Source organism: Globicephala melas, chromosome 3 (assembly GCF_963455315.2).
Source record: "Globicephala melas chromosome 3, mGloMel1.2, whole genome shotgun sequence".
NCBI classification, from domain to species: domain Eukaryota; kingdom Metazoa; phylum Chordata; class Mammalia; order Artiodactyla; family Delphinidae; genus Globicephala; species Globicephala melas.
Genome location: NC_083316.1, coordinates 164,488,156 through 164,513,700, shown reverse-complemented (window position 1 = coordinate 164,513,700; position 25,545 = coordinate 164,488,156). Strand labels below are relative to the sequence as shown.

Here is a 25,545-nt window from a genome sequence, read left to right as displayed (position 1 = left end):
GTCTCAAATCCTGATGGGTCCCCAGCCTCCAAAGTCCTCGTCCGCTGCCAAAACCACAAAGTACATACCTCATCCAGTGGGGTGGCCACTCTGACCATCAACACCAACGGAGATCTGAAGGAGCTCCCTATCCTGGTACCAACCTTATGGGGCAGGGATAGTGGGGCTGGGACTGTGTGAGCTGGAAGGGTTATTAGGGATTTACTTGCCCATCATGCTCTCCAGGTGGAAACTGATGCACCTCTCCAGCCAGAGGAGCAGGCTTCAGCCAGGATGACGGCTTGGCCTTACGCAACCCAGGATGGGTCAGGGAACTTCCTGCACATTGAGGTGAAGACATTGGGCGCAGAGGTTGGCAGCAACATCCAGCTGAGTCTCAACACAAAGCATCAAAATCCTGAAGCCAAGGACTGGATCACTCACTTCACCATCCTGGTGAGGGGTCAGGCCAGGACTTGAGCCGGTGGGAGCCATCTGGGATGGACTCAGACCTATAGGGGCTGAAGCAAAGGGACTAGGGGGCTCCCTTGTGGGCTGGGATAGCCTAGGGGAAGGGCTGGTTCTCATCCCTTCTCATCCACAGTCTCCTTTGTCTCCAAGGTCCTGAGTAAGGGCCAGATCGTGTATGCCAAACATCAGTTAAAAAGTCATGGGAGTATCTACACGTCAGCCATTATCGACGTGACTTCAGAGATGCTTCCTTCCTTCCGCATCCTGGCCTTTTATTTACTGCCAAGGGGAACAGGGCAGGACCCTGAACTGGTGGCTGATTCCATTTGGATTCCTGTGAATGACAAATGCAAAGAGAAGGTGAGTCAAACTCCTTGAAGTTGTACACCACCATCATAATGCTTGGGAGATGGTCTGTACAAATTCAAGGGCTCTCAGTCTAGAGGCAGAGGAGAGGAAGGAGAAACGATGTGGCCTTAAAACCTCAACTTAAGAGGCGGAGAAGATGCAAGTAAATATGTAGAGTTGAGATTGGCCTGGTGGAGTTCCCAGATGCTCCATCAGAGCCGAGGGAGCATGGACTTGAAAATGGACTTGGGGAAGCCCCTTGGTGACCTATGAGCCTCTTATACTGACATCTCTTTTTCCTTGCCTAGCTGAAGGTTGGCATGAAGAATGAAGGATACCTCCAGCCTGTACAGCCCAGCAGCCAGGTGGAATTGAAGGTGACAGGTGATGCAGAGGCCACAGTGGGGCTGGTGGCCGTGGACAAGGCTGTCTATATCTTGAACAGCAAACACAAGCTCACACAGAAGAAGGTAAGAACATGTGGGCTTTGGACCCAAAGAGATTCTAGCTGGAGCCTCAGTTTCTTCACCTATTAAATGAACAACATCAGTGGTTGCAAGGATTCAAGGAGCCTGTGCACAGCATAGAGATTGGCAGGTAGTAAGGGCTCAGTAAATGGGTGATTATGTGAATTTTTTTTTTTTTGCGGTACGCGGGCCTCTCACTGTTGTGGTCTCTCCCGTCGCGGAGCACAGGCTCCGGCCGCACAGGCTCAGCGGCCATGGCTCACGGGCCAAGCCGCTCCGCGGCATGTGGGATCCTCCCAGACCGGGGCACGAACCCGCGTCCCCTGCATCGGCAGGCGGACTCTCAACCACTGCGCCACCAGGGAAGCCCCAGGTTCCTCTCTTGACCCTCAGGTCTGGGATACGGTGGAGGAACATGACATTGGCTGCACAGCAGGCAGTGGGAAAGACAGACTTGCTGTGTTCAAGGATGCTGGATTGGACATGAAGATGAGCACAGGCATGGACACTTTGGCAAGCTCAGGTACATGAGGGGGGCAGGAAGACGGCAGGGGTGGGGGAAGTGCTATCTAGTGGTTAGGAACATGGACTTTGGTGTGAAACAGATGAGCTAAAATCTAGGACCCTGCCACTTACCATAGGCCGGTCATGTTTCCTCTCTGATTCTCAGTTTATCTCTCCATAAAATGTACGTAATAATAGAAGTAACTTACTGTGTGCTAATTAAGATGTAGTTTTGGCCATGTGTATCAGGGATACAAATTAACAGTAGCTTAAACAGGTAGAAGTTTATTTCTTGCTCAGTAACAGTCCAGAGGTCGTTCTGGGACTCAGGCTCCTTCTAGCTTGTTGCTCTGCCATATTCCAAGATGAAGTCTCACCAGGACCTCCTGCCAGGCACCAGGATGAAGGGAAGTGGAAAGACTAGTACACTTCTCTCTCATCTCATTGGCCAGAACTCAGTCACATGGCCCTATCTAGGCACAAAGGAGACTGGGAAATGTAGTCTTCATTCTGAGTGATACATAAAAGATGGAAGTTTAGTTGCCCCAAACGGTAGGGGAGAATGGATATTTTGGGGACAACTAGGAGGGTCTTCTTTCAGCTATAGATAGTGTTATTAATAACAATTTCTGGGACTTCCCTGCTGGTCCAGTGGCTAAGACTCCACACTCCCAATGCAGGGGGCCTGGGCTCAATCCCTGGTAAGGGAACTAGATCCTACATGCCGCAACTAAAAGTTCGCATGCTGCAACTAAAGATCCCTCATGCCACAAATAAAAGATCCCACATGCCACAACTAAAAGACCCCACATGCTGCAATGAAGATCCTGAGTGCTGCAACTAAGACCTGGCGCAGCCAAATAAATAAATATTTTTTTAAAAATAACAATTTCTATTTACTACAAGCTGGACCCTGTGCTAAGTACTTTTATATGCATTATCTCATAGATAGAACTATGATTATTCCATTTTACATAGCTGGAGAAATTAAAACCCAGAGAGGTTAAGTGACTTGCTGAAGATTGCACAACTTTTTTTTTTAAATAAATTTATTTCATTTGTTTATTTTTGGCTGCATTGGGTCTTCGTTGCTGCACGCGGGCTTTCTCTAGTTGTGGCGAGCGGGGGCTACTCTTTGTTGCGGTGCGTGGGCTTCTCATTGCGGCGGCTTGTTGCAGAGCATGGGCTCTAGGTGCACGGGCTTCAGTAGTTGTGGCACGTGGGCTCAGTAGTTGTGGCTCGTGGGCTCTAGAGCACAGGCTCAGTAGTTGTGGCGCACGGGCTTAGTTGCTCTGCGGCATGTGGGATCTTCCCGGACCAGAGCTTGAACCCATGTCCCCTGCAATGGCAGGCGGGTTCTTGAACATTGCACCACCAGGGAAGCCCTGCACAACTTTTAAGTGGCAAATCTTGACTACGAAGAGGCTGTGGGATAAAGTGAGGTGATGCATAAAGGATGTTGATAATGATCTTGACACTTGTTTTCTCATTCTTCCCTCTGATCCCCAGACTGGCACTGCCCCCAGAGCCCATCTCCCAGCCGTCACCGCCGCTCCCTGAAGAGCCTGGAGACCAAGAGGAATGCAGGTCAGAGCTAAAGCTGGATGTGCCCTCCTGGCTCCCTAACCTGTATTCATCAGGGCTTAGAACAGAAAACTGAAACCACTCTAGGTACTCCAGTCGGGGGACGGGGAGGGGAGGTGATTTCATGATGTGAGTTTGGTGCTTTCAAAATCATTAGCTGAACTTTAGGAGTGGAAGTTGGAAGGCTGCTTGCTGAGACTCAAGATCACTCCATTGTAGTTCTTACGATGCATGAAATCTAGGTTTCAGTGCATGGAATCTCAGGAAACTCTGCCAATATCTCTCATGAAGCTGGCAGGTAGATAGTGAAACACAGAATTTTGCCTATTACAAAAACACGTAGACTGGAGCCCACCCATCAGCTACCACCGTTGCAGGGAAAATGGTCTCCACCTCTCTTCCACTTTCCAAATTCTATACAAGAGCGTCTGGGTGGCAGACTCTCATCCCATCCAGGACCCTAGCAGCAAGGGAGTCTGGGAAATGTAGTTTTTAGATGTCTAGCTTCTGTGATACCGGAAGGAAGGTAGATGAAAGGGGAGATGGATAATATGTAGACCAAGACCAGGGCGTGGACAGGACCAAGAAGCCTAGAGTTCAAGGAAGATGAGAGGCAGCACTGGGTATTGTTAGAAGCATGGATTCTATGAATATTAGATTTGTCAGTCTTTTAAAGCAGCACTAATGACTTTGTGGATCTAAATAAAGGGAAAATAAGTGAAATCTAATAAAAATTGAGATAAAACCCTAACTCTAATTTCAATATCGAAAATCATGCTAACCTTCTGAGAACAGTACATAATATAAACTGTTATTTTATTTATGGTAACAATCACTTAACTATAGATGTTCTAATCATGTTATATGGCAGACAATAAGATTATTAAATTGCTATAATATTTTTTATATTTAAGTGCATTCCTTCGGTTCGCTAATTTAGAAGCATTGAACTTGACATCATGCTCTACAGCAAGTTTTGTGTTTTCATTTTTTTAAAACACACAACGAAAACCAGGAGTCAAAATCCCAACTTCAATAAATAAACATGGCATTGCCAATCCCTGTCCCAAACGAAGGAGAAGGACAAGAAGCAGCAGCATCAATTCCAGTCCCAGCTCTGCCACTTGTGAGCTGTGTGACCCTAGGCCAGTGAATTGACCTCTCTGTACCTCAGCTTCCTCATCAGAACTCATCATATGAGTTCAATGTGAAGCTTCAGGGGAAAGATACAGGCAAAGTTCTAGGGACAGCATTGCCAGAGATATGGCTAAACAGAGGTCAGGTGTACATGGCGTTGAGGTGGATGGGTCCCTGCTTCCTCAGGTCCTACCCAGCCCCTCCTCTGTCCCACTAACTCTGGCCTGCAGTGAACAAGTTCGAGACAGAGCTGGAGCGAAAGTGCTGTGAGGCTGGGCTCCGGGAGAGCCCAGTGGGACTATCGTGTGTGGAGAGGACCCATCATGTCCGCTATGGACCAGTCTGCATCGCCGCTTTCCTGAGCTGCTGCCATGTGTCTGAGGCCCTGAGTCGGGAGGCCCGAGAGGAGCAGCTGCTTCTGGGGACAAGTGAGGGGGCCACGGCAGGAGGCACAGGGTCGGGGGGCTCCACTGAGGGACATGGAGTGTCATGGACAGGTCAAGGGGTGACATGTGTCATGGAGGGATGAGGTGGGAGGACCCCACTGAAGAGTCTGGTGGGTCCTGGGAGACATGCAAAAGAAACCCTGCCCCACATCTCCTCCCTACAGTGGATGAAGACGAGGACTTTGATGACATCTTCCAGGAGGACCAGCCTGTCCGGAGCTTGTTCCCTGAAAGTTGGTTCTGGAAGAAGATTACTCTGCCCAAAAGTGAATCGGGGTAGGACTATGGCCCCCATGCCAGCCTCTGGTCCCTGGCCCGTCCATGCATCAGGGGCCATCCATCATGGCCAATGCCCCCAGGAGTGACAGGGAGCTCTCAGCATTGTCCCATGACAGGAAACTTCCTGGATGGGGATAAAGATCCCAGTGGGTCCCCCCAAATGATGTCCCTCTCGTGATAATTTCTCTAATTGGGTGACCCACTGACCCCTTCATAGCGATGGTAAGCCCAAGACAGTAACCCTCGATCAGAGGCTCTGTCCAGGCAGCACAGACTCACTTATGTTCCCTTCCCCCTACCCTGCACGTTCTGCAGCATCTCGCACTACAGCACCCGTGTGACCGTGCCAGATTCCATCACCACATGGAAGTTTGTGGCCGTCAGTGTCAAGGCTGGACAAGGTGACCCCACAAGCCCAGCGCTGAAGGAATAGGAGCACAGTGGCCCTGGCCAGCCCCAGGGCAGTTGGCCTCTGCTTAACGTCAAGCGCCCTCCTGGTTCTAGGTCTTTGCGTCTCTGACCCCTTTGAGCTGACAGTTATGAAATCATTCTTTGTGGACCTTAAGTTGCCCTTCTCCGTGATCAGGAACGAGCAGGTCCAGATCCAAGCTGTGCTGTACAATTTCAGGGTCCACCCGGTCAAGGTGAAGCCCCCAGCCTTCCCCTCTCCCCCCAAAAATGTCTGTCAGTGTGTTTTATAAGGGGGATGGAGTGTGTCCATTATTCGAAGGAGGCAGTGAAGTGGCAGCCTTTTTGAAAAAGTTTCTAAGACATTTTCCCAGTTAAGCCTCACAAGAACCCCAGGAGATGGTTGCTATGACTGTTCTTGGTTTGGAGATAAGGAAACTTATATGGCTTTCCCGAGATCACATAGCACCTAAGTGACAGAAGGGGTTTGAACCCAGGCAGGGTCTTTACTCTCAATCATTATGCTACACTGTCACCTACTCAGGATTCTCAGGGTGGGGGCAGGGAGGAGACTGTGACTCTTGGGTCCTGGGCCTCCTCATGCATCAGGACCCTCTCACTGCCCACCCTGCCCCAGGTCCGAGTGGAGTTCCCCCACAAGGAGCCACTGTGCAGTGCGGCAAAGCCAGGAGCCCCTTCCCGCCAGGTGGTTGTCGTGCCCCCCACCTCCTCCAAGATGGTGCCCTTCGTGCTTCTCCCACTTGAAACAGGCAAAGTGGATGTGGAGGTCAAGGTCATGGGCTTTGGGGTCCAGGACCACGTGAGGAAGACACTCCTGGTCCAGGTAATAGGCACCCCCAGCCCTTGCTGCCAGTGCAGCGAGTGGGGCTTCTCCTGAGCTCCAGGCTGTGTGATCACGGGAGGGGCAGGTGGGCCCAAGATCAATGAACAGGCCTCCAGGACAGGAGTGAGGTGCGAGACAATGATCTGAAAACTCAGTCACAGAGTCCCCGCTTCGGGCCTTTGGAGTCAGGCTCGGGTTCAAACCTTGTCTCTTCTGTGTGACCTTGGGCAAGTTACTTAACTTCTCTGAGCCTCTGTTTCCTCATTTGCAGGATGGGAATAATCCTCATACCCACGAGTAATCAGAGAGCTGTGAAAATTACACAAGACCAGTGCATGACCCATCAGTAATACTTTATTTACTTAACAAACACATTTTTTAGCACTTAGGATATAGCACTTTAAGAATATTAACTCACTGCACCCTCAGAACAACTCTATGAGGTCGGAACTACTGTACTCTCCCTTTTATGGATGAGAAAACTGAGACACAGAGCGGGTGAAGTAAATTGCCCGAGGTCATGCAGCTAGGAAGCAAAAGAGCTGGGATTTGAACCCAGATATCTGGGTCCCAGAGTCTGTGCTCTTTATAGCTAAGCAATACTTCCTCTTACTGTCATTATGACTGTCATTATGACTATTGTTTTTAACTTCCTTCTTCATTGCATCCTACAGGCAGGGGGTCAGATACAGCAAATATCCCATAGCATCCTCCTGAACCCCCAAGGTTTGTGGGGTCTTCAGGGAGCACGTGGGATCCTGGAACCATGCGCCAGTGGAGGGAGGGGCTGAAATGAGGGGATCTGGTCAAGGGGGCAGTCTGAGATTCTCCCAGAGTCTGCAGTCGAACCCTGACCTCCCCAGTCCCAGAACCCGCTTGTCACACAAGGTTGTGCCTGCTCAGGTCACACCCAGATGGAGCTGGTGCCAAAACAGGACTTTTTGAACAAGATGCCCAACACAGAGGCAGAAGTGTTTGTCAGCATTCAAGGTGCCTAGACAGAGCTGGCTCCTGCGGGGGCTGAGGAGGGGCCGGTTCCTCCAGAGCCTGCCTGGGCACAGGGGCAGGAGGGGCTGGGGGGACCTATGGTCCCCATCGGGGAGCCATGGTAACTTAGACCATGCCCCCCTGACAGGTGACATCCTTGGAGAGACCATCCTGGGCAGCCTGACACCCAAAGAAACAAGGCGGCTGCTGAGGGTCCCCACTGGCTGCCCCGAACAGACGCTGAGCTCCCTGGCACCCGTGATCATCCTGGCACGCTATTTGGATAGCACAGGCCAGTGGAACAAGGTTGGGGTAGAGCTCAGGGAGCAGGTGATGAAGAACATTGTCAGCGGTGAGAGTGGATCCCCTCCTGGGACCTCGATGAGGGTGTCTGGGACTCTTGGGGAGGGTGGCTGAGGTATCCCTGGGGTACCCCACTGGACCTTCCCAGACAATAGCACCCAAACTCTGACTTCTCCCAGATGACAACCTGACACCAGGTCCCCCAGGTGACCCCAATTGTGACCCCCACATTATTCCTTCACCCTGACCCCTCTCCCAGGCTACAAGTCTCATAACAGACACCCTGGTTAACCCCAAAGCAGCAACCTCCCAGGTTATGTTATATTCAGACATTGTCCCAGGTTATAGCCAATAAGTTCCACGCCCTGGGCTACACCCCCAGGGAACATCCAGGTGGGAAAACTCCAGCATAATCCCAGGTGGTGGCCCTCCGGTTACACCTGAATGCTAATACCTTCCCAGGTTACATCCAAACCCCCCAGGTAACAACCATAGATACACACCCCGGTTACACCCTGACAGAGACCCTCCAGTTAGTTTGGACGCTGACCCCGTCTCCCTGGTTACACACAGACACCAGCTCTCCATCCAAGTAACACCCAGACACTATCATCCCCAGTGTTAAACCCAAACAGTAAACCTCCAGGTAATACCCAAGCAGCAATGCTCAGAATCCACCCAAGAGGTACCTCCTCCAAAATACACCCAGGAGTAACATCCTTTGACTACACAGACACACTGACATCTCTAGTTTACAGCCAAGAGACAACCCCCAAGAAAACACCCAGGTAGTGGCCCCTCAGGATACGCCCTTTCCTGGGTTTCACCGTCCATGATCCCTCCTAGCAGTAATTCCCAGTCACACCCCTCCTCAGTCACACTCCTCCTCAGCAGTAATCCCCAGTCACACCCCAATGGCACAGTTTCCCAGTTTACCCCCAGATACAGCTGTACCCTGGCTCCCACTGTCACATGTGGCCGTGACCTTCATGTACACCTGGGCCCTGCAGCTCCCTCCTTAAGGCACCTGGACCAGTCCCCTCCTCCAGGTTACATCTAGATATGATGCACCCCTAAGTCCCACCCACACCCTGCCCCCCAGATTATGCCTGGTAACTAACCCCCCCCCCCTTCACAGCCACACTCAAGCACCAACTCTCCCGGTAAATTCCCATCCACCTGTTTTCCCAGGGTACAGCCGGATGCTGACCCACCGGAGCGCAGATAGCACCTACCACACCAGCAAGGGAAACCCAGGAAGCACCTGGTAAGGATGAGGACCCTGGTAGGAGGAAGCCTGAGGGACCAGCCTGGGGCTTGATGACCCCAGAAGTATCCCCACTGAGGGGTCTTGGGGCAGGCAGCCTGTAAGCCAGCAGCATTCCAAGTTGCCGTGGTCTCTGGGGTAGACTTCTCCATAGTGTACACGCCCCTGTCCTAGAACCCCCTTGGTGACTATTGCCAGCCATGACCCACCCCGTCTCCCTTCCAACAGGCTCACAAGTTACGTATTCCGGGTCTTCGCCCTGGCCTACCCTACCATGACAATGGGGGCGTTCAACCCTGAGTCTCTCTGCACCATTGCCAACTGGATCGTCACCCAGAGGCAGGCGAAGGACGGGAGCTTCTTGGAGGAAAGCCCTGTGGTCATGGGGTCCATGAAGGTGCCCACCCCCCCCCCACCGCCTGAGCCATTCAAACAAAACCCAAGGGCTCTGCACACTGGGAGGGGAATTTCAGCCCCCTGACGTGTTCCCAGGTAGAATGAGAACAGGAAAGAGCTGAGGTCCGGCACCAAGCATCACATCTCCCTGCTCTGGACCGTGCTGCACTCTGTTACAATGCGGGGAGGCTGGGCACAACTGTTACAATGTGGGGAGGCTGGGCACATCTGGGACCTATCCCCCCACCCCTACTTCAAGGAGTTGCCAGTCCTGGCCCACCTCTCTCTGGGTCTGAGTCCTCCATGTTCCGCCAGCCAACACACCCATCCCTACCAATTGTTCCTCCACACCAGCCTCCAGAAACAGCTTTCAAACAGCCTGGGAGGTCTCTCCCCTGCTCAGACATCTTCTGTGGCAGTCACCTACAGACAAACACAGTCACCTACAACGGTATCTCTCTACTATGTCCTTCTCTTCTGTATCTCCTCCCAAGTCTCACCCCTCAATACTCCCTGCTCACAGGTCCTTCCAACTCACCTCCGTATCTTTGCTTAGGCTGCTCTCTCTGCATGGTATAGTCACACCTCATCCCTTTTTTCCCCTGCACCTAGCCAAAGTATGTTTTCTCATTAGATTTAGATTGGACACCACCTCCCCTAAGTCTTCCCCGAATACCAGCCCTGTCCTGTGCACCTATCACGTTAGGGATGTGATTTATTCACTCATTCAACAAACATTCATCCAGCAACTGCTGTGTGCCAGGCCTTGTGCTGGGGAGAGGGGAGACACAGAGGTAAACAAGACAGTGACAGCCCCTGCTTATAGAACTGACAAGCTGGGTAGTGGGGGGCAGACAGAAGTTCACCAAATAATTATAACCAGTGATTGTTTAAGTCACAATTGCGCCGAGTTCCATGGGAGAGAAAAGCAGGAGATAGGATTTAATAGGGGCCATGCCCAGCGCTGGGGGTGTCAGGGGTAGCCTACAGGCGGAAGTGACGGTAAAGCAGCAACTTGAAGAAGGAATAGGAGACAGCGGAGGAGAGAATGGAAAACAGAGCTCCAGGCAAAGGGAACAGCATGTGCAAAGGCCCTGAGGCTCTGGCATGTTTGAGGACGGGGAAGAGAGACCAGTGTCATCAGAGCCCAAAGATGGCAAAGAGGTGATCCATCCCGAGGCCTAGGAAGGAGGAAAGACGCCAGGTCCTGAAGCCTGTGGGGCTTTGCAATAGTCTGGTCAGGGTTTTCTTTTCCTACACTGTGAGTCCTCCAGGGAGAAAAGCAGGTCTGGTTCATCATAGTCAGCAAGTGATGCTGAATGAAACTCTGGATGGATGAATGAACCAGCAAAGACAGAATGCACCCCCAAAAGAAGGGAGGGCTGTGTGAGTGAAAGCCCTACGTGGTACAGGAAGGCGGTACCTAAAGGAGTTACAAACACAGTCACAGTAAGACAGGCTCACAGATCTGAGCTTCTTTCCACCAACGAACATGTATCAGGCACCTATAATGTGCCAGGCACTGCTTTAAGCACTGGGGGCTCAGGGCAAACAAAACAGACAAAAATCCCTGTCCTCATGGGGCAGACATTCTAGTGGAGGACAGACAGGCAAGTAGCTCAACAGAGACATAAGTGATGTGGCATGTTGTAAGTGAGACGGGAAAAATGCAGGGAAAGGGGGATCAAGGTGGGAAGGCTGACATTTTGGAAGGTTTCCTGAGGAGATGATATTTATACAGAACTGGAGAGGTGAGGGAGCAAGTCCTGTGGATAACTAAGGAGAGAGTGTCCTAAGCAAAGAGAGGAGCATGTGCAAAGGTCCTGAGACTGGAATGTGCCCAATATTTTGGAGGAACAGTGAGGAGCCCAGTGTGGCTGGAACAGAGTGAGCGAGGGGAGAGGGGGAGGAGGGGAGCGCAGGGAGGTGATGGGACAGAGTGTGCAGGGCCTTGTGAGCCAAAGGGAGGACTTGAGCTTTTCCTCTGAGTGAGGTGGGAGCCACAGAAGGTTCTGAGCAGAGGACGGATGTAAACTGATTCAAGAGTTCACAGGCTTCACTGGCCACTGTGAGAAGAAGAGACTTTGGGGTATGTATTAGTTTCCTAGGGCTGCTGTAACAAAGGACCACAAACTGGGTGGCTTAAAACAACAGAAATCTATTTATTTGGTCCCAGTTCTAGAGACTAAAAGTCCAAGCTGAAGGTCTCGGCAGGGCCATGCTCCTTCTGAAGGCTCGTTGGGGCATGGGGCGGGAATCCTGCCTTGCCTCTTCTAGCTTGGCGGTTCCTGGCAGTCCTCGGCATCCCTTGGCTTACAGCCACATCACTCCAATCTCTGCCTCCATCTTCACATGGCTTTCTTCCTTCTGTGTGTGCCTTCTTATAGGGACACGAGTCATTGGATACAGGGTCCCCCTAATCCAGTATAACCTATTCTTAACTTAGCTCATTACATCTACAAAGACCCTATTTCCTAATAAGATCACACTCTGAGGTTCTGGGTGGACAAGAATTTTGGGGGAAATTATTCAGTCCAGTACAGGGATTGAGGGTGGAACTTGGGAGACTCAAGAGGAGTTTGAACCTTGTCGGTCATTTACTAGCAATGGGGACACTTCACCCTCTGACCCTCAGTTTGCTCATCAGGAGAATGGAGCTGCTGCAAGAATGTTTTGAGCTAGCATAGAGAGCTTAGCACAGCACCCTCCACGGCTGTCAACTTTTCTTATAGTAAAGCAGACCCCACACAGGCAAATCTCAAGATAGGTCCTCTTCCTCTACCCCTTTCCTCATCCTGCTTTCAGCATCATCCAGCCCAGAGCTGAGCACCTGGGAGCTTTTCAAGGTCAGTCAGGAGAGATTGGGGAAGGTGTCTCCAAGATGGTAAAGAGATTATGGCTGTGGTTCTGCATCCCCACAGGGTGGCTACCGAGGCTCGGAGGCAAATGTATCCCTCACAGCTCTCGTCCTGATCGCTCTGAATGAGGGGAAGGAGTTGTGCAACCAGAAGATACCGGTAGGACCCAAAGACGAGGGCAGGGTCTGCAGGGTGCCACGCCCCCTGCACGCAGCGGACTCCCCTGCCCTCATGTCCTTCTTACTGCTTTCCTCCCTTCTAACTCCCAGACCCCTTTCCTCTGATCACCTCCCTCTAGCCTCTTCTCTTGACTTTCTAGAACTTGGCTGCCAGCATGAAGCAAGCCAGTGACTTCCTGGAGAAAAAACTCCCCCACATTCAGACAACCTTTGCCGTAGCCATAGTCTCCTATGCTCTGGCCCTCACCAGGAGCTCCCGAGCCAACGACCGCCTGGACAGCGTTGCCAGTCAGGGTGGGTGGGGGTCACTTTTCAACCAACTATGTGTTAACCACAGTCACGGGGGCAGAGAGAGGGGGATTGTATGATCTCAAATCCAGCAAAATGTGATTCTTCATTTATGAGCACCTATGGTGTGCCCACCCTTGAGCTCAGACCCTGAGAAACCAAGGTGAACAAGACTGATGTGGTCCCCGCCCTCAAAAGTCCCCAGCGCAGGCCGGCTCACAGGAAATGAGCCCAGCAGCCAACCAGAATCCACTGAGAGCCCAGGCATGGGGGGTGCGGGGAGGGCAGAGGGGCAGGGGGGAGTATGGGAGGGAGGCAAGGCACAGGGAGGAGGGACTCCTACTTACGGTTGAGTGTTTTGTTGATTGAGTGATTGAAAACAGCCAGACCGCTGATAGACATGTATAGATGCAAAACCTTTTCTCTTCGACTGATGAATCATGAAGTGAAGAAACTAATCTCCATCCCAGAAAAAAAAAAAAAAAAGTCCCCAGCATTCCTGAGGGAGGCAGGTGGAAGACAAACAGATCAAAAGAGAATTACTAGTTGAGACAGGCGCTGAGATAATAACATACAAGGTGGGTGGGAGCGATGATGAGGGGAGGGGAGTATAGACTGGAGAACTGGGAAGGCCTCTGTGAAAAGGGGACCCCTCAGCTGGAATGAAAGATGAGAACGCTCACCTACGTGAAAGGCCAAGGATATTCCAAGCAGAAGGAATGGCACGTGCAAATGCTCTGAAGTGGGAAAGTGCTTGGTATGTTCGAGAATGGAAAGAAGGTCATAAAACATAGGTAACTGAGAGGGGTTTGCTTCCCGTGGCCTGCGCTATCCCATCCCTGAGGGTCCTGATCCCATCCTCTCCATTCCCCAAGTCAAGAGGAGTGGAGGTAGAAAAACTCACTTGCAGTGGGACCGAGAGGAATGTGGAGGGGCTTCTTTGAACCTCAATTTCCCCAACTCTAAATAGTGTCCCTGTCTCCTAGAGTGGTTCTGAAAAATGCAATGTCCATACGTCTCCTCAGCAAAGATTTTCACATAAAGTAGGTGCTCAATAAAATAGCAGATGAGAAAAACTGGGCAATATGACACGAGGAGAGGGCAGGTTTAGGTAGGTGGGCCCAGATCTGCGTGACAAGGTGGGCATCCATCTTCTAGACAAAACCCATTGGCCAGTGGACGACCTGGACATGGACTCCCTCTACACCATTGAGGCCACGGCCTATGCGCTGATGCAGAAGCTGGAGCTGGGTCGGCACAATGAGACGCACGCCATCGCCAAGTGGCTACTGGAGAAACGGGAGCTGGGAGGAGGCTTCCAGTCCACCCAGGTGACTGCAGCCTCGGAAACTGGGGGGAGGGGGAAGGGGGAGGGGGGAGGGGGAAGGGGGAGGGGGGAGGGGGAGGGGGGGTCGCTAGCAGAGGTGCTGACATTACTGGCCCGCCGGAAGGAGCTGTCCGTGGTGCTCGTGCCCCACGGGGCTCCGGTGCGCTGTCAGTGGTGCTGATCCGAGGCCCCCATCCCAACACCCAGACCACGGTCGTGGCCATAGAGGCCCTCACACGCTTCCGGGAAGCTGTCCCCTTCGACGGTGTCCAGGATCTCCGTGTCCAGATCAGAGCCCCCAAGAGAGCCTTGAATATGGAATGGCTCATCGATGAGAACAATGCCTACCAGCTGCGGTCAGCAAAGGTATGGAGCTAAGGGGCAGCTGGGAAGTCCACACGGAAGTTGCACTGGAGATGAGACCAAGAGTCTTGTCCCTGGAAATCTCCCCTCACCAATATTATCCAATCACCATTGGCTATACTATCAATGTATTGGTTCATTCATTCCACAAACATTTCCTGAGCACCTACTGTGTGCCAAGCATTCTCCTGGGTTACATTATGAAACATCTGTGGTCCCTATTCTCAAAGCACTTACAGTCTAGAGAGAAATTAAGACAATAAATATAATTCTACATTCCACTTTAAGCTTTCAGAACACAGGGGAATGAAATAAGTGTGTAAAGGACATAATAACCTGGGTATGGGGAGTAAGGTAACCTCCATGACCTTACTCCATGAAGGAGGTGATAGTCACCTTCAATTATTCAATCATCCTTTTTGAGCACTTACTGTGTGTCAGACACTGTTCTAGGTTCTGGGAATATGGCCATGAACAAGACAGAAAAAAAAAATCCCTGTGTCTGTAGAATTTTTTATTTTAGTGGGGATAGACAAAAAAGCGATGTGAATAAGTAGAATATGTAATGTGTTAAATGACGGCAAGTGCTATGGGAAAGAATTAAGCAGGGAGGGGGTGGGAACATCAAGGAGTTGTAATTAGGCTGGGTAGGGAAGGTCTCACCAAGAAGGTAATATTTGAGCAAAGACCTTAGGGAAAGGCAGATGTGATCCTTGTGGATATCTAGGCAGAACAAACAGCAAGTGCAAAGGCACTGAGGCAAGAGTGTTCTAAGAACAGCAATGGGATTTGAGCAGGGGTGATGTGATTGCATGTGAATTTGTAAAAGTTTGCTCTGGCCGCTGAGGGAAGAATGAATGAGGGAAACAAGAGCAGATGCAGGGACTTCCCTGGTGGTCCAGTGGGTGAGACTCCGCGCTCCCAATGTAGGCGGCCCGGGTTTGATCCCTGGTCAGGGAACTAGATCCCTCATGCGTGCCACAACGAAGATCCCGCGTGCCGCGACTAAGACCTGGTGCAGCCTAAATAAATAAATAATAAATAAATAAATAGTTTTTTAAAAAAAGAAGGAAAAGTAAAACCATCTTCATGAAGAGAGGTGGGAGAGTCTAACTAGAGGCCAAGTTAGGGATATAACTGAGACCCCAGTGCCCGTGCCTTCTTTCCTCTCCATCCCCACTGCGTGTAAGCCATGTTTTGCTGCTTCTTCTCCCCTCAAATCCTTCTCGCCTCTCTTTTCAGTTCTCTGCCCAGGATGACCTAGAGATCAAAGCCAGCGGCAGTGGAAGAGGCACCATCTCGGTAGGTCTTGTGTTCCTTAGCTAGAGCCCAGGGCTCCCCCAGTTGGTGGAAATAGAGGCACATATAGACTCCAAAACAAGATTGAAATAAGCAATAACCTTAGCTACCATTTAGGACGCAACCCTTTGTTAGGCATCAATCTAAGGACACCTCAAAACCCCCCTGAGAAGCTGGTAAAAATATGGGCTCCATGTGACGGGTGGGGAAATAGAGGTTTTCACTTTCAGTAAGTCAAGAGTCAGGGAAGACAGAGGCCAGAGATCTTTGGACCCCTCTGCCCCTCCTATGTGGAATCCCTGAAGGGGTCTCTTTCCTTGCCCCCTAAAAGAAAGACTCTCCCGCCAGGGTGCCTCTCAAAACCCAGAGAACAACCCCACCCTTCCCCCAATATCTGAAGGCTATTTTGAGCACTTACTGTGTGTCAGACACTGTTACACACATTACATCGTCTGGCCCTATGCCCTATGACCCAGGAGGACAGCCTTCTTTGTCACCAAATTCAAGGTAGCCTGCTATCATGTTTCAGGCAATCGAGCCACAGTTGAATCCCTGCCTTTGTTGTGTGACCTCAGGCAAGTCACACTCCACCTTAAACTTCAGCTAATTTTAAATGACATAAAATAAGAAATTCAGTTCTCGGTCGAACTAGTCACACTTCAAGTGCTCGATAGCCACATGTGCGGACTTCCCTGGCGGTCCAGTGGTTAAGACTCCCTGCTTCCATCGCAGGGGGCATGGGTTCAATCCCTGGTCGGGGAACTAAGATCCCGCATGCTGCACGGCACAACCAAAAAAAAAAAAAAAGCCACGTGTCTAGTGGTTGCCACACGGACAGCACAGTTAGAGACTATTGCCAACACTGCGGGAAGTTCTATTACAGAGCTGGCCTGCCTAGACTATATAGGGTGTTCTGGCCACTGAACACATGGATTGAACGGGAAAGACCTCGCTGTGAATTCCCCATGGGGCAGAGAGCTGGGCAGGCAGGAATGAAGCAAGGAGGAAAGGAGTTAGTGTGGATGGGCTCTGACACCTCCCCCTCCGACAGATCCTGACCATGTACCACAGGTCTCCAGAGTCCTGGGAGGACACCTGCAACCTGTACCACCTGAATGTGACTCTTCACACAGCCCCGAAAGGTGAGCCTGGACTCAGGGATACCCAGCTCTTCTTTTTTATTACTTTATTTTAGCTATCATTCAGTAAGCATCTCTATGGCTTTATTCAGCCATTCAACAAATATTTTTCTAACATCTTTATTGGAGTATAATTGCTTTACAATGGTGTGTTAGTTTCTGCTGTATAACAAAGTGAATCAGCTATACATATACATATATCCCCATATCTCCTCCTTCTTGCGTCTCCCTCCCACCCTCCTTATCTCATCCCTCTAGGTGGACACAAAGCACCGAGCTGATCTCCCTGTGCTATGCGGCTGCTTCCCACTAGCTATCTATTTTACGTTTGGTAGTGTATATATGTCCATGCCACTCTCTCACTTCGTCCCAGCTTACCCTTCCCCAACAAATATTCTTTGAGCATTTACTAGGTGCTGCACCCTGTTTCTTGGCCCTGGGAACGTAGGCATGAACAAGAAAACTATCCCGTCTTCTCCTGGAGCCCACATTCTAGTAGAAGGATGCAGACAATACAACAATAACGCAAACAATACAATAACAGTATATTATACTTTTATTGTTATTTATTTATAACATAAGTGAATCTGCATTGTAAAATATAAATATGAAGCATAATAGCAGGTGATGATAAGTACCATAGAAAATAAAGTAGGAAAAGGTGCTACAGACTTGGAGGAAGTCCAGGGGAAGCTCTCTGAGGAGGTGGCATTTGAGATGAAACATGAAAGAAGTGAGAGAGTGAGCCAGGAAGGATCTGAGGGAAGAGCATTCCAGGCAGACGGAACAGCAGGTGCAAAGGGCCTGAGGCAAGAATGAACTCACCTGGTTTGAGCAACAGCAGGGAGGCCAGTGTGGCTACAGAGGAGCAAGGGGTAGATTTTTCGTTGAAAGAGTTGGAGAGGTGATGGGGCAGATGGGGCAGGGACTTACAAGCCATGGTGAGGACTCTAGCGTTTGCTTGGAGTGAAATAGGAGCCAGAGAGGGTTCTGAGTAGAAGAGGGACATGACCTAGCACAGGTTCGCACAGGCTCCCCCTGGCCGCTGTGGGGGAAACAGACTATAGAGGGCACAGGTGGGAGCTGGGAGACCAAGGAAGAGGTGACTGCACTGGTCCTGCAGGAAATGATGGGGCCGGACCAGGGAAGGGGCTGTGGAGATGATCAGAAATGGATTCCAGAGTTTCCAGTCTGGGGTACCAAGAAGGAAGAGACAGGACTTTGCCACTGGGAGCTCACTGTCAGGGTAGGGGGAAACAAGTCTTACCAGTCCCAAGACTTTTAGGGACTAAAAGTGACCAAGACTTTGGTTTGGACCCCATTTCTTAATTGTAGTAGCAGCAGTAGTAGTAGTAATATGATAATGGTAGTAATACTATAGTAATAATAACTGACAGCTATCAAGCACTAATCAGGCATTATGTTAAATGCTTTACTTGTATTAACTCACTTAAAATTAACCAGCTGGGTTGGGAATATTATGATCCCCATTTACAGTTTAGGAAACCAAAGCACAGAGAGGTTAAACAACTTGCTCAAAGTCATAGCAGAGCCAGGATTTGAACCCAGGAAGCTGGCTCCAGAGGCTGTGTCACCCAGCCTCTAAATTCCTGCCTTCTCTCTGCAGATAATAAAAAGGGGGAAGCGACCTTTCAGCTCCGGATGGAAACAAGGTCAGGTCACCAGGATCGTGGACTGGGCAGGAGGAAGGACCCACTTCCTGGAATCCAGACTCCTTAGCATCTCTCCCTATGTACTGAGTGGAGGGAGGGAACCAGCCACACTTGCCTCTCCATGCCTGCCCCCTCATCCCTACCTCTCCTCCTGCCCTCCCCTGCCTGTCCCCCTTCCTGCCCCCTACCCCACCCTTCCATGCTTACCTACCATCCTGCTACCCCAACCCTGCCCCCCAGCTTTCCCTGTCCCAGAAAGGCGGGCTCCTGCACGGTGAACATGCACCATGACCCAGATGCCCAGGGCTAGCTCTGAACCCCATGACTCTCCCCTCTCTTCATCTTCTCCAGACATTCCAGCCCCCACCCCAGTCTGGCTCTGTCTCCCAAATACCCTCACCCAGGTCTGTCCCAGATTTTTTTTTTTAAATGTATTGAGCACCTAATTGGTGCCAGGCTCTGTTCTAGGAGCTGGGGGCACAGCTGTGAGCAAAGGCAGCTCCTCCCTGCCTGGTGGAGCTCACAGACTATCAGGGGAGACAAACAATAACCGAATAATCACCCAGAATCAAGGCAAAATGACAACCGTGATTAAATGTGGCAAAGGAGAGGTCCACGGAGCCACAGGAGGGCAAATTAGAGAATGATCTGGTGTGCCGGCTGGGGAAGGCTTCCCAGAGGGGGTGATGCATCAGCTGAAATTGCAAAGGCGACAGGATTTTTCAGGGCAAAGAGGGAGGAAGAATTCCAGGCTGAGAGAACAGCATGTGCCAAGGTCCAGTGGCAGGCAAGAGACTGACACTTCAGAGCAATCAATCAGAGGCCAGAGGGGAAGGAGGGGAAGTGAAAGGATGAGGCCAGGTGTTTTGGTAAAGCAAGGAAGTTAAGCAAGGAGGCAACATACCAGATTTCTGTTTGCTAAAGCTGTATCCTCTTGGGGGCAGAGGAGCGACAGGCAGACACAGGAGAAGGCTACTGCCCTTGTCCAGGCGAGAGGTGATGACAGTGGGAGCGTGGGAGAGGGGCAAGGGGACAGTGGGAAGAGACTGGTGCTGTGAAATCCCCAGGTACCAGGGTCATCGAGAGGCCACAATGACCATCATGGAGGTCTCCCTGCTCACCGGCTTCTACCCCAACCAGGATGACCTCAAACAGGTGATGAGCAGGGCGGGGATTGCCCTGGCAACATCCCACATTCCCCGAGTGGGCGCAGAACAGCATCTACCTGGGTCAAGACCCCCAGGGTAATGCCTCACAGTCCCTGCCCCAAGGTCAGCGGCCATGGTCACTTCTGGGGGACTCCCTGTATGACCTTAGCTAAATTCTTGCCCTGATTGTGCCTCAGTTTCCCCAACAGTGGGGCTGATTGGACAAGGGCCGGGAGCTCTGAGAGTTGCTTCACACTAACTGGAGCTCCCGGGGCTGGGTGCCTTGGAGGATCTCTGCCGACGCGCATTCCTCACCCTCTGCCCCAGCTCACGAGCGACGTGGAGAGGTACGCCTTCCAGTATGAGACCAAGACGACCTCCAGCGACAGCACTGTTGTCCTTTACCTGGAGAAGGTGAGGAAGGCCAGGTGTCCTCTGCCAGAGGTCCGTGGGCAGCCGGATGGGCGGAGAAACCACAATCAGCACCCTGGTCAGTGTTGTCCGAGAGCCATGCCCTCTGAAGTCAGCTACTCAGTATTCAGGGCCACGCGGTCAGTGGTTATGGCCAAGGCCCTGTGGTCAGTACCCCATGCTCCGTGGCCCTGATCAGCTCAGACAGGACTTCCCTTCTCCAGCTCTCCCACGAGGTAGACACGGTGCTGGGCTTCCGCGTCCACAGGATGCTGCAGGCGGAGTTCCTGCAGGCTGCCCAGGTCATGGTCTACGACTACTACGAGCCTTGTGAGCAGGGGCCTTGGGGTGGAGGGCTATCCCGGGAGGGTACAGGGCCTGAGAAGGACTGGGCCAGAAAAAAAGGGAGGGGTGAGGGGCGGGGCCAAAAGAGGGAATGGGGCGTGGCAGAGGGGGTCCTTGGCTCCGTGGGAGGGGTGGCCAAGAGGGCGCCGGAAGGGACCCAAGGAGCGTGGTGATGAGGGGCGTGGCCTTCCTTAGTGGTTAAAGTGGCCCCGGGGAGGGGCGGGGGGGCCTGGAAGCGGGTGTGGCAGAGCTGAGAAGGGACTTGGCGTGGCCCGCTGGGTAAGGGTGGGCAAGAAGTGGGCAGGCTCTTTAAAGAGGAGGGAACCTGTTAAGGGGTGGCTGGGCAGGTCAGGTGGGGCGGGGCCTGCTGGGGGCGGAGCCAGACGTGCACCCAGCCCCCAGGAGCACTGGCCCGAGCCAACCCCGGTCACTCGCCTCTTCTCACAGCCCAGAGGTGCAGCTCCTTCTACAACCTGCCCACAGAGCACGCTTCCTTGAGGAAGATCTGCCACAGAGACGTGTGCAGATGTGCCGAGGGTGAGGTCATGGGGCTACGGAGGGCTGGGACTGCCAGGCTAGGGGTTCAAGAGCTTTTCATCACTTCCTGGGCGCCTTCTGGGCTGAGTTTAGACAGAGAGAGAGAGAGACAGAGAGATAGCAAGACAGAGACAAAGAGAGACAGAGAAAAGGAGACAGAGAATGACACATACACTCAGGCACAGCCAAAGATCAGGCGAATCAGAGACACAGACACGGAGGGACACTCAGATGAGAGACACAGAAAAGAAAAAGACCAAACGGAGAGACAAAGGAGGAGAGAGCACCCTACAGATCGGAAAGGCCAGACCCAGAGAGCCAGCGGCTGCCGCCTGGGGCCAGATGGCGGTCAGATGGGAGGAAGGCCCCTGCGCCAGTGCAGCTAGAACAGCCGCCCCCCCTCCCCCAACCTTCCAGAACAGTGCCCATCCCCAAAGGACAGCGACCACCTGCAGCAGGAGCAGCTCCAGGCAGCAGCCTGTGAGGTTGGCGTGGACTTTGGTGAGTGTGGGGAGGGGCAGGGGGCGGCCCACCTGCAGGCTGGACACCAACACGACACCCTCCTGGACCCCTCCCCCAGTGTACAAGGCCAGGCTGGAGTCTGTGGAGACCTCCGCCTCCAGCCCCTACATCTACTACAACATGCAGCTCCAAGCCATCATCAAGAGTGGTATGTCCAAGGTGGCAGAGGTGGGGGCGTGGGGGCCTACCCCAGGGGTCCCAACGCGGACGAGGGCCAGGCCTATGCCAGCTCACACACTGGTTCTCCTCTCCTCCAGGCACGGACTCTGCCAAGCCCCTCACCATGAAGAAATTCGTCACTCACGCCACCTGCCATGACTCCCTGGGGCTGCAAGAACACGAGACATACCTCATCATGGGCCAGACATCAGACCTGTGGAGAGTCAAATCTGAGTGCGTGGGGGGCTCCTGCTGCCCTGGGGACTCAGGCCTGGGCCCCCTTCCCTACCCCAGTCCAGTCCTTGGTGTCAAAGTTTCTACTGCACCTGTCAACACGAGTCTTGGGTTTCAGGGCTGCCCTGAATGGAGGTGCAGGCTGTGCACTGCACAACTCCAGGGAACACCATTCATAAGGAGATGTTGTAAATGTAGTTGTAAATTTCCAACAGAGGGCAGGAACGAGTCAGAGGAAGGGGAGCATTTTCTAATCCCCAGCAGTATGGGCTAGAGGTGGGGGGACCTGAGATGGCCTGGTGGAGTGGACGCTATAAGCTGTGGCTCTGAGAGTCTGTCAGGCAGGGCAGAGGGGCAAGTCAGAAAGGTCTCCACACCTTCAAGGCACCCGGCTCGCCTCACCATCCTGGCCACCTCTTGCCCACAGATACACCCATGTCCTGGGCAAGGAGACGTTCCTCATGCACTGGCCAGTGGATGGGGCAGTGGGCAAGAAGGAGTTGCTGGACCAGCTGGAGGGGTTTTCAGAATATATGCGCACCCATGGCTGCGAGTCCTGAGACCCTGAGGCCTCTGCTGCTCTCAGGGGGTTGTCTCCAAGCATGCCCAGGTCCCTGGGCTTCACCGCAAATAAAGAGCAAGGAATATCATACTCAAACTCCAGACATGTGTTCCTGCCTCAGCATTCAGCAGGGGCCCTGCAGAACCTGCCCTGACATTGCTTGGACCTACATCCTCCGTCTCACTCCTACTCCATTCCAATCACACTGGCCTTCTTTGTGTCCTTCCAACACCTGAGTTGATTCCCACCTCAGGGCCTTTGCACACACTGTCCCCTCCACCAGGTACACCTTCCTCCAGATGTCTTTATGGATTGAACACTTCCCTTATTTGGACTCTGTTTTAATGTCACTTCCTCAAAGATACTTGCTTTGGGGACTTCCCTGGTGGTCCAGTGGTAAAGAATCCGCCTTCCAATGCAGGGGATGTGGGTCCAATCCCTGGTCGGGGAACTAAGATCCCACATGCCGCGGGGCAACTAAGCCCACGCGCCTCAACTAGAGAGCCCGTGAGCCACAAAGTACAGAGCCCACGAGCCACAACTAGAGAGAGAAAAACCCACACGCCACAACTAGAGAGAAACCCGCATGCCTCAACAAAGAGCGTGCATGCCACAACGAAGATCCCGCATGCCGCAACAAAGACCTGATGCAGCCAAAAATAAAATTAAAAAAAAATTTTTTTTTTAAGATACTTGCTTTAGGGACTTCCCTGGTGGCGCAGTGACTAAGATCCCGAGCTCCCAATGCAGGGGGCCAGAGTTTGATCCCTGGCCAGGGAACTAGATCCCACATGCATGCTGCAACTAAGAGTTCACATGCCCCAACTAAGGAGCCCACATGCAGCAACTAAGACCTGGCACAACCAAATAAATAAATAAATATTTTAAAAAAAAAAAAGATACTTGCTTTATAACATACCTAAAAATAGACCTCCTCCCACCACTCTCAGTAACACTTAAAAATATATTGTATGTGATATTTATTGGTTTGATTGTTAGTTAATTGGGTATTTCTCCTGCCCCACAATATCAGCTCTTTAAGACCAGAGGCCATGTCTGTCTTGTTCACTGTGGTACTCCCAGTTCCTATAGCAGGGGCTGGTATATAGTAGGTGTTCAAGGAATGATTGTTGAATGAATGAGTGAATGAATGAATGAATGTAGCACCCACTCTGCAGTTGGTCCTGATGTAAGCTTTGACCGGGAACCCCAGGCAACTGGAGAAAGGAGACAAGGGGCAGGGGAGGGTGAATGAGTTTCATCAATGTGGCTTGGAGTGGGAGCAGGGGACTGCCACTCCAATGCAGCAGCCCGTGGGGGTTGAGGGAGTGCTGGAGGGACTGCAAGGCATCCAGGATGTCTTGAACTTGGGAGGTCAAGGACGGGCTGAAGGTGAGAGGGAGAAAAAGAAAGATGGGGTTTTGAACACCAGGCTAGAGGGCTTAGTCATTATCAAGGGCAGTAGGGAGCCATGGAAGGTGTTTGAGCAGGAGAGGAATTGACCAGCTCTGAAGTGGAAAGGCCCAGTTGACTGACGGGCAGAAACTGAGTTGATGGCAAGAGACCTGAAGAGGAGGTGGGGTTTGGGGCCACAGGATGGCATGGCAGCAGCTACCTGAATTCTAACTCTGCCTCCACCTCTTCCTGGCTGTGTGACATTAGCCCATTTACTCACCTCCTGTGCTTCGGTTTCCTCACCTCTAACATTACTTCCCTCAGAGAGTTCTTGTGAGTACCCAGCACATAGTAATTATTCAATAAACCTTCACTGGCCTAATTATCAATGAGCCAGACAAGAGGCCTTGGGGAGGGAGTAAAGCTGCTGGAATCCACACGACAATCAGAGAAGAAAGTCAGACCACAGCAACCCCTGCTCAAAACCCTCCCAGGTTCCCACTGCTCTGACACTGCAGCACTCAAGGCCCTGCAATGTGGCCCCATCAACCTCCCTGACCCCAAGTCCCCCAGCTTCCCACTCACTCCACTCCAGGACACAGGCCGTCTTTCATGGTTCCCAGAAACTCCAAGCTGTTTCTTGCCTCTGGGTCTTTGCATAAGCTGTTCCTTCTGCCCAAAACACTTTTCCCATGACTGCTTTCTCCTCACCCTTCAAGTCTCCCATCAGAGAGGCCTTCTCCAAGCACCCTCACTAGATGAAATTGCATCCCTCCCTGAAGTTATCTCTGTCTGCAACCTGATTTTTTCCTTCCGACGAAACGTCACAGTGCATAATGATAAATTAGATTCTTTCCTTACATCTTTGCTGTCTGTCTCCCCTACTGGACTGGGAGCCCCAGGAGAGCAGGGAGGCTGTCTTGGTCACAGATATAATTGCAGCAGTTCAGTGAGGGCCTGGCACATAGTAGCTGTTCATTTTGCTGAATGAAGGACTGAATAAATAAAAGAATGAAAGACAGTGAGAGAGAAGGAAAAGAGGGAGGGATAAAGGGAGAGAGAGAGGGCTTCCCTGGTGGCACAGTGGTTGAGAGTCTGCCTGCCGATGCAGGGGACACAGGTTCGTGCCCCGGTCCGGGATGATCCCACATGCCGCGGAGCGGCTGGGCCCGTGAGCCATGGCCGCTGAGCCTGAGCAGTCTGGAGCCTGTGCTCCGCAACGGGAGAGGCCACAACAGTGAGAGGCCCGCGTACCGCACCAAAAAAAAAAAAAAAAAGAAAGGGAGAGAGAGAGAGATAAAAAGAAAGGAAGAGGGACTACTCTGGTGGCGCAGGGGTTAAGAATCCGCCTGCCAACGCAGGGGACACAGGTTCGAGCCCTGGTCCATGAAGATCCCACATGCCGCGGAGCAACTAAGCCCGTGCGCCACAACTACTGAGCCTGCACACCACAACTACTGAAGCCCGCATGCCTAGAGCCTGTGCTCCTCAACAAGAGAAGCCACCGCAATGAAAACCCCGTGCACTTCAACGAAGAGTAGCCCCTGCTCGCCACAACTAGAGAAAGCCCGCGCGCAGCAACGAAGACCCAACGTAGCCAAAAATAAATTATAAATAAATAAATAAATATTTTTTTAAAAGGGAGCTTCCCTGCTGGCACAGTGGTTGAGAGTCCGCCTGCCAATG

General features: G+C 52.0%; 1 protein-coding gene across 1 annotated transcript; it reads left to right on the top strand.

Annotated features, from left to right (window-relative positions):
- Window positions 1-693: 693 nt before the first annotated feature.
- On the top strand, window positions 694-22,462 carry LOC115865507 (complement C3-like). Its single transcript, XM_060295595.1, has 29 exons — window positions 694-810; window positions 1,107-1,268; window positions 1,659-1,788; window positions 3,279-3,356; window positions 4,721-4,918; window positions 5,101-5,212; window positions 5,531-5,616; window positions 5,720-5,859; window positions 6,261-6,467; window positions 7,142-7,193; window positions 7,371-7,457; window positions 7,603-7,806; window positions 8,949-9,024; window positions 9,253-9,421; window positions 12,342-12,437; window positions 12,598-12,751; window positions 13,904-14,076; window positions 14,280-14,438; window positions 15,678-15,737; window positions 16,786-16,876; window positions 18,501-18,546; window positions 19,614-19,701; window positions 20,022-20,108; window positions 20,330-20,435; window positions 20,898-20,987; window positions 21,405-21,488; window positions 21,568-21,657; window positions 21,767-21,902; window positions 22,330-22,462. Exons 1-29 carry the CDS (start codon window positions 694-696, stop codon window positions 22,460-22,462), a joined length of 3,411 nt encoding a protein of 1,136 aa, XP_060151578.1.
- The last annotated feature ends 3,083 nt before the right edge of the window (window positions 22,463-25,545 follow it).

What these genes read in the sequence shown, in the direction of transcription:
- LOC115865507 (XM_060295595.1), top strand. Translation starts at nt 694, where the DNA reads ATGCTTCCTTCCTTCCGCATCCTGGCCTTTTATTTACTGCCAAGGGGA. An exon ending in CTGCCCAAAAGTGAATCGGG is followed by an intron (nt 5,213 to 5,530) that starts GTAGGACTATGG and finishes CACGTTCTGCAG; the next exon opens with CATCTCGCACTACAGCACCC. An exon ending in GTGGAAGAGGCACCATCTCG is followed by an intron (nt 15,738 to 16,785) that starts GTAGGTCTTGTG and finishes CCCCTCCGACAG; the next exon opens with ATCCTGACCATGTACCACAG.